Source organism: Zootoca vivipara, chromosome 3, assembly GCF_965207765.1.
Source record: "Zootoca vivipara chromosome 3, rZooViv2.hap1.1, whole genome shotgun sequence".
In the NCBI taxonomy this organism is placed as follows: Eukaryota; Metazoa; Chordata; class Lepidosauria; order Squamata; family Lacertidae; genus Zootoca; species Zootoca vivipara.
In genome coordinates, this window is record NC_142586.1 from 88970323 (window position 1) to 88977789 (window position 7467).

The 7467-nt window shown below is 40.3% G+C and overlaps 1 protein-coding gene across 6 annotated transcripts in view; it reads left to right on the forward strand.

The window, feature by feature from the left end:
* The window catches only part of TMEM63A (transmembrane protein 63A), a 40545-nt gene extending 36160 nt beyond the window's left edge, over positions 1 to 4385 (forward strand). For all 6 annotated transcript variants that reach the window (XM_088666638.1, XM_088666641.1, XM_035111441.3 and 3 more), the window contains 4 exons: positions 1200 to 1367; positions 2203 to 2318; positions 2752 to 2820; positions 3340 to 4385. In XM_088666638.1, coding sequence (XP_088522764.1) covers positions 1200 to 1367; positions 2203 to 2318; positions 2752 to 2820; positions 3340 to 3504 — 518 coding nt within the window. In that variant the 3' untranslated portion in view covers positions 3505 to 4385. The remainder of the gene's footprint in view (positions 1 to 1199; positions 1368 to 2202; positions 2319 to 2751; positions 2821 to 3339) is intronic.
* Positions 4386 to 7467: the final 3082 nt, after the last annotated feature.

A 7467-nucleotide genomic window follows, 5' to 3' on the forward strand; every position in this document is an offset into this window, starting at 1 on the left:
TGCAAGAATAACTGGCTCATCTAAAAAGGAAACTAAACAGCTGAATAGGCCTGTCAGCATAAAGTCTTCAAGACACATCCAGAGCTTAACAGCATAGATGCCTGGTGGACAAATATTCCATAGTACAGGGCTGGCAAATTATGGTACACCTTTAACATTCTTATTTACTGTAGTGCCTAGTTTTTTTACCTTTGTTTTCTGGAATGTATTTTTTTTATTCCTACAAAAATCATGCTAGATACTAAACAAAATGTAATTTTTCATGCCAGGGATCCCAAATAATACATAGTTGGGTTTTTTAAAGCAGAAAACAAACAAACAACACCAGTTGAATATAGCAACATACTTGGAAAGATGTATCTTATCTTTGTTTCAGTTTGATACAGCGAACAGGCACCATTTTTGCCAACTGGATTTTGGTTAGAAATTGTGTGCTAGATTTTTCTGTAAAATCTGATTTCCCAGAAACCAGCATTGGTTTTTATGTTTCAATTATTACATATTTAACACCCTTACATAAGCTGTGTGTTTGTCTTCTAATAACAGTTAGGTTGCAGTCCTGCTTATCTGGAATTAAGTTTCATTGAACTTCTAATAGACAAGCATGGCATTTCTCTTCTTCTGAATGGAGATCCTGTTCTTTATACCACCGAAAGTGGGGTGGTTGTGTTTTTCCTTTGTAATTATTAAACAAATAAATAAAATTATTAACTAAACAAAACCACAGTGAATTCCTCAAACACATGATAACAGAATGCTGATAGTACTTCACAGCGGAACAAACACAATACTAGTGTGCATCACAAAATAAACACGGAAAAACAGAATGGGATGGGATTTAAAACAACAGAACTTTGCTAGTTCATACAATTTAAAGCAGAGATGCCTCAGTGTAAAGAGCACATGCTAGAGCCTTTCCTCATACCATATCATGACACCCCACAATAAGAAATGAAGCATTTGTATAACCTTATAAAACTGAAGCTGATAATTTATTCAAAGGCAGTAGCAAGAGTCTGGTATTTTATATGCAGTTTACCTTTTGATTCTTGGCAATCCCTGAGTCTACAGGCACAATAACATTTTGGTGCCTTGGCTTGTATAGAACAAAGGGGACATTTAACATCTTTATGGTTTTGTGGTGAGAAATGGCAGCAGAAAAACATTTTTGTAACTCTGACATTATTTCCTATTTTCAGGATTAATTTATTTGCTCCTAAGGCATACCGTTGACCGCCACAATCTCTACTTTGCATACCTTCCTGCAAAGCTAGAGAAACGAATCCATTCTGCGGCTGTGACTCAAGCCCTTGCAGCTCCAATTCTCTGCCTGTTTTGGCTGTATTTTTTCTCTTTTTTGAGGCTAGGTAAGTATGAGTGGCGTGCAAATGGTCACACTTCTGAGAGGTTTGTGTAGCAGACAAGTAGTGGTTTTTGTTGAAGAGCATGGATATCTCTATGCTGTGTGAGTGGGAGCAAAGGGCAAAGATACAGCTGAAGTGTAGGGCTGCCAATTCTGGGAACAGCTAATGGTGCAGTCCCAAACACTGAGACCCAAGGACATAGGCAGATCTTCTAGTGCAGGGGTAGCCAGCAAGGTGCCCCCCAAATGATGCTAGACTATTAACTCTCAGCATCCCTGTCCAAGTTGCCTGGCAGTGTTGGAAGTCAGTCCATCGAGCAAGGCCGGCCTGCCCATGAGGTGCCTCAGGCGGCAGAATCCCAAGGGGTGGCACCGCCGCAGGTGCCTCATTCACCCTTTGCCATCGTTGCCGGAGAATCCAAGAAGTGGCAGCGACTTCTGACGAGACCTTCTGGAGATCTTGCTGCTACTACTGCTTATAATGATTGGGGGGGGGCATACTGTGTCAGGGAGAAGCGGCTGCAGCTTCTGGGTTTTGGCGAGATGTCGCCAGAAACCACAGCCATGTCAGCCTGGCAAGCAAGGCTTCAGCATGGCAGGGGGTCGGCACCTTGGTATTTCAACTCAAGTGCGGAAACAGGACGGTCGCCCTCACCATCCAGAAGAACCCTGTTCTAATTTAAAAGGCAGAAGAATAGTTTTCAAATGATACGGCACATTCCCATATTTCAAGATTTGTGTGTGTTACCTGCTTGCTTGTGTGTACGGCTGCTGAGATTTCCCCACCCTCTTATCTCATTCCCCTTTTTATTTCATATTTTGTAAATGTTTCTCCTTAGGTTTCAGAGCACCTACAACTTTATTTACATTCCTAGTTGTAGCCATAGCAGTTTGTGTTTGCATAGGCTATACCTGCTTTGGCTGCTTCAAGTACCTCAGCCCTCTGAATTATAAGGTAAATCACTCTTTTTGTATCTGGGAGTTGCTAATAATTTCTGCTTCACTTAATTTGGCACTTAACACTGAATCCAAAGCCAGTTGAGCTACTTCATTTATTTGGTTGTTTTTGTATGCCTCACACTGTCAAATATGATTATAGGGTGGGTTACAATCAAATATTACACAATTTAAACAATAAACCGTTAAAGCAATTACATCAGTAAAGCTAAGTTCTGACTAATTAATAGCTTACCCTAGCTGTAAATAAAGTGTTATGTTAAAAAATGAGGGAGTTCTTCCCGTATAGCTATGTACTTGCTTCTTCGTGTTAAATGATAGAACTGTGAGTACTGGCAAACAGGAGCAATACAGTTAAATATTACGTTTTACATAAGACTGGGCATATTTTCACAAATTTTTATATTTGTTTGTCTCTTCTCTATTGATAGTTGCAGAAAGAGAAAAAAGATGATACAGGGGCTGATGCTATTTCAGTATCAACAACTCGAAGATCTGCTGTAAGCATTTATCAGAAAACAATTATTAATTCTTCACGGGAAAGCAAGTTTCTTGACAGGAAAGGATTTGTTTGTAGCAGCAAGTTCTGTGGTGACAAAACACTTGGTTTGGTTGCCTTCAGGGCTAGCTGACCTAAAGTTCTTCTGTTGACAAAATATATTCTTGCATAGAAAGTTTTAGGTGCAATGGAAACATATTTAAAAAACACATTCTCTACATAGTAATTGTGTTCAGGTATGGCAATCTTATTTAGTTTGAACCAAATATTCCAAGTTTTGTCCTTAATCATGGGGGGAAAGATTTTTGTAAAATCATGAAATGCTGTTTCTCCTACTAAACACCTCACTTCTGGTTTAAGAGTCCAGAGAGAAACAAAACGTCATTCAGCCTCCATGCAGAAGATACGTGGGAGAAAGAAAAATAGGGGATGAGATAAAAATATTTGATCCATTTTGAAATGATCATATCTTGCCTCTTTATTTTAAATTATTCAAGATTCCACTTTTCTGCCGTTCCAGGTGTTTTTACCCCATGTTCTACTGCGTTCTCCTAATGAAAGGTCAGTTCTGGATAATTCGGAGCACCAGAAGAACTATGGCACCATGGCAAAAAGGCCTTTAAAAAGGGACACTGTCATTCATGTCTCTTACGCTGAGGAACCTGCTTTCTTTGGAGAGATGTAAACGTGTGTCTCCTTGTCAGGGACTAACAAAAGGTGGCGCCCTTGGACCTCCGGATTTCACAAAATATTCTGTGTCGCACAGTCTTTTTCTTCCAAAGGGAGCACTGGTCTGGGTTTCATTTGCAGTGCTGATTTTACAAAGTTGCCATCTTGGGTTTGGTCATCTTTATAGGTAATTTGCACAGATTGTGGTACATTTATACTGAACAACAATGCTCAGAGGAATTATTTTGGGTTTACTTAATTGTTTGCCTTTATGGAAAGATGTGACTGTATGGACGAATGCTAGATCACTGGGACCAAAAGAGTTGTCAAATGTGACACATACCTTTTGGGGTTGGGGTTTCATTTTTTGGTTTTTTAAAATTATGCCTCCTGAATTTTAACCATTCTGTTAAACACTTTTGGCTTATGTCCAAAGGGCACTCCTGTTTTGATACAAAAAAAAAAAGCCAAGCAAATGTGATCTGGGGATCCCTCTGGTCCTCTTCTAATGCTCCAGTTGGCTGAAGTGCTGCTTCTCTTAAAAAAAGACAGACTATTTTTCTGCTAATACAGTAAGAGAGATATGATGTTCCAAAACTATAGGAGATGACAGATTGTATTTATATGAGAACTTTTAAGTAGGGGCTAAATTTGTTATTTTCTGGTCACTATTTTAAGGGCTTCTTACAAGGGAAGTTTATGAGCCAAACAATAAAGGATATGAACATTTTATCACTTTTAATCTCTCTGCTTTATCAAACAAAGATCTGCTTTAAGTGTCAAGATTACCATAAGTATGTAAGACATTTTTAAAATTATGAAGTAGGTATGTTTACCAAAAGCTATGTTAAAGGATAATTAAGCAATCACATTCAATAAAACACAAATTCAGATACATTTTGGTGACTTAAGTGTATTGATTATCACAAAACTTCATGAAATGTTCAGACCTACAGTGTTGGCATAAGAATGCCCACATTTTGTGCCCTAAAATTATGCAAATTAAGCATGTTTTCTTTGCTAGCCTGCCAATATATTTTACTTTTGCTAGCCATGAGGAGGGGTATAGGGCTATGCAGGAAACCCACTCCCTAGCTAGTGGAAAATCTGCTGACTCTTGTATCCTGTTTATGGGCTTCCAAAGACATACGTGGTTCAAAACTAGTTGCTGGATGATGGGCCTCTGAAGAACTGACATGTAAGCAGAGTAAATAAAAAGTAGTAAAATGATTTGGATTAGTAAGTCCATTACATGAATGTAAGCAGCTATTTGGTACCCAGAGTTCACATTACAGTCTCCATTTGCATTCAATTCTTATATTTTATTGCTCGCTCAGAGGCTTGTGTTATTTTTTGCAAGTTCTTGTCCACAATAGAATAATTTTATATTACTTGAGGTATTCCAAGTATTGTTGTGTTTGTGCTTTCAACACAGAACTACCAGCAACCTACTCCCATTTGCCTACGTTGATACTAACTTTTCAAAAAGATACCATATTCTTGCTGTATCCTGGGATCTTGTCCAGAACCTCATATTCAACATAATTGACTCTTTGTAATCATGAAGGACTTACTCAGTTTTGACTTGCTTGAACTGTTTTACAAGTTGTGATCTCGTTCTGAATTTTAAAACTATATGGCCTGCAACAGTTGCAGTTGTTAGTTTTGGAAATTACTTACCCAGAGTCTGCATTTTGTAGAGTTTGTAACAGCTGCAAGGGACGGCTTTGGATAGTTTGTGGCCAGCTGAGCAGGGGCAGTATTTCAACTCTAAATGCAGCTGTTCCGTAGAACGCCAATAGCAAATAAGCAGATAAAGGCAACTGAGCTGAAAGCTGCCGCCTACGGTTGTTGATACATAAAAGTCTTCACCCTTGCACGTTTATTCTTAAGTTATTGCAACTATGTCTCCTAGCAGTTGCATGGTGCGATATCACACCAGTCTGTGCATAGTGCAAAGTGCTAGGATGGCAGCTGGAGCAAATGTGCTGTTCCCCTCTTCCTGACTGCCGAGCCTGGCATTCTGGCATATTTGGTCATATGTCTCCTTGCAGCCTGCAAGCAGCTGTCCCTTGGGTAGCACTTAAATCAGAGCCAGCTGTCTGTCTTCTGCCTACGTAAATGTTTTAATTTTGAACCCTTACGAAGGAACGTGGTAGGGATGGGAAGCTGGAGTTGTCTTGAAATGTGCCAGATTTTTCCCTATTCCACTAATCTTCACCCCTAACCTGTTCTAATATACAATGGACCCTGGGAACTTTGGGCATTGCAGTTCTGTACGACTAGTGCTCTAACAGAATTCTCCACACCTGCACCAGACTACAATTGCTAGGATACTTTGAGGGAGACCTTAAGAGGAGCCTGCTAGATCAGACTAAAGGCCCAACTTAGCCCAGCTTCCTGCTCTCACAGTGGCCAACCAGCAACCTACAAGATGAGCACAACAGCACTCTCTGCCCTTTGTTACTCCGAGGCATACTGATTTAGAGGGTGGAGGTAGAATATAATCATGACAGGTGTGTGTCAACGTATATTGTAGCGCAGGGGTGGGCAACCTGGAGATCAGGGGTTGTCTGTGACCCTCTTAATTTCTCGCAGATGGAATAGAGGTAGCATAACAAATGAAGGGTCTCTCTGTATGTGTGTGTGCCTAACCACTTTTGGGTCATCTTCATCAATGTGCAGTGCTGCAACAGATTATCCCTAGGAAATGTGGACATCAACCCACCCATGATGTAGATTGTATGTATGGAATGGATGTGTAACTATTCTGTAAGGTCTGTTTTGAAGCATATCATGTCGTCGTCCTCTGTTTACATTATAGGGTATGGATTACCATATACATGCCTGTTGACAGCTGGCAATGCTCATCTTGAACCACTGCTTTGGGATATGGTACAAAGTATTATCTGGATCAAACTTCTAACCCTTCCTCCTTGGAAAAGTAGACCCTTGGAGGGTTTGGGGGGTTTGTTTGTTTTTCTACAATCATGTTGTGAAATAAATAGCCACATGTTAATCTGAAATCCCCCATCAGTTTCAATCATATAATTGGTCTTAACGTGATGAAAAAGAACCCACTCGCAGCCTGATCAAAGATGGGTCACAACAGCATCAGCACCATGGTAAATAATGCATTAAAAAAATGGGTCCCCAAATTCCTGTTTGGGTTAAAGGCTGAAGTCTGCTGAATTTATATGAAACTACATAAGCCAGTTTTAATAGCATCGGTATGGTGGGCAGGGTGGGAAAGAGAACAAGGAAAAATACTCTTCTGTCATCCTGCCCCCTTAATGTGCCACAGAAATGCGGGGAATGTATTTGTAGAGAAAACAATTGGAACAATGTGAACATGTTATTAAATCACTTTTTCAGGAACTCAGGGGACAGAGTGGCCTATAGACCCCTATCCATTAGCTGGAAGGGGAAAGGTTAATGTCAGTATACAGAGCAACTGCTGCAGTAAGGATTGCCACAGACCAGAAGGGGAATAGAGCTGGGCTTGACTGGAGATCAGACTCTGAGCCACAGGGTACACTCAAGAGAGCAGAGTGCATCCTATGCCATCCTGGTAAGCCAACGTTACTTTGGCACGTGAGACAGAAAACCAGCACGTTTATTAAATGGTCACAGATGAGGACAAAAATTAATACACCAACATTATACAATTCCTAATACTTGCACAGCTAAAACTGATGATGCTTATATAAAGTAAGGACACAGAATCTGAGACCTCAGGGCTACGCAAGACAATACACCTGAAGCTGTGCCTTTAGGGGACAAGGGGCCTGATCCAAATTGAGATCATAGTGTGGGGCAAAGGGTGCGAGCCTCCTACACTGAGCCAAATGACCCCACACTGGCAATCTGAGTGTTTAATAGCTGCATTTAAGAACACAGGCACATAGCTAATAATGTGTCACATAGTGTTGCTCTCACTCTGGTGTGGTGGACATTTTGTCATGAGTGCTATATGTGT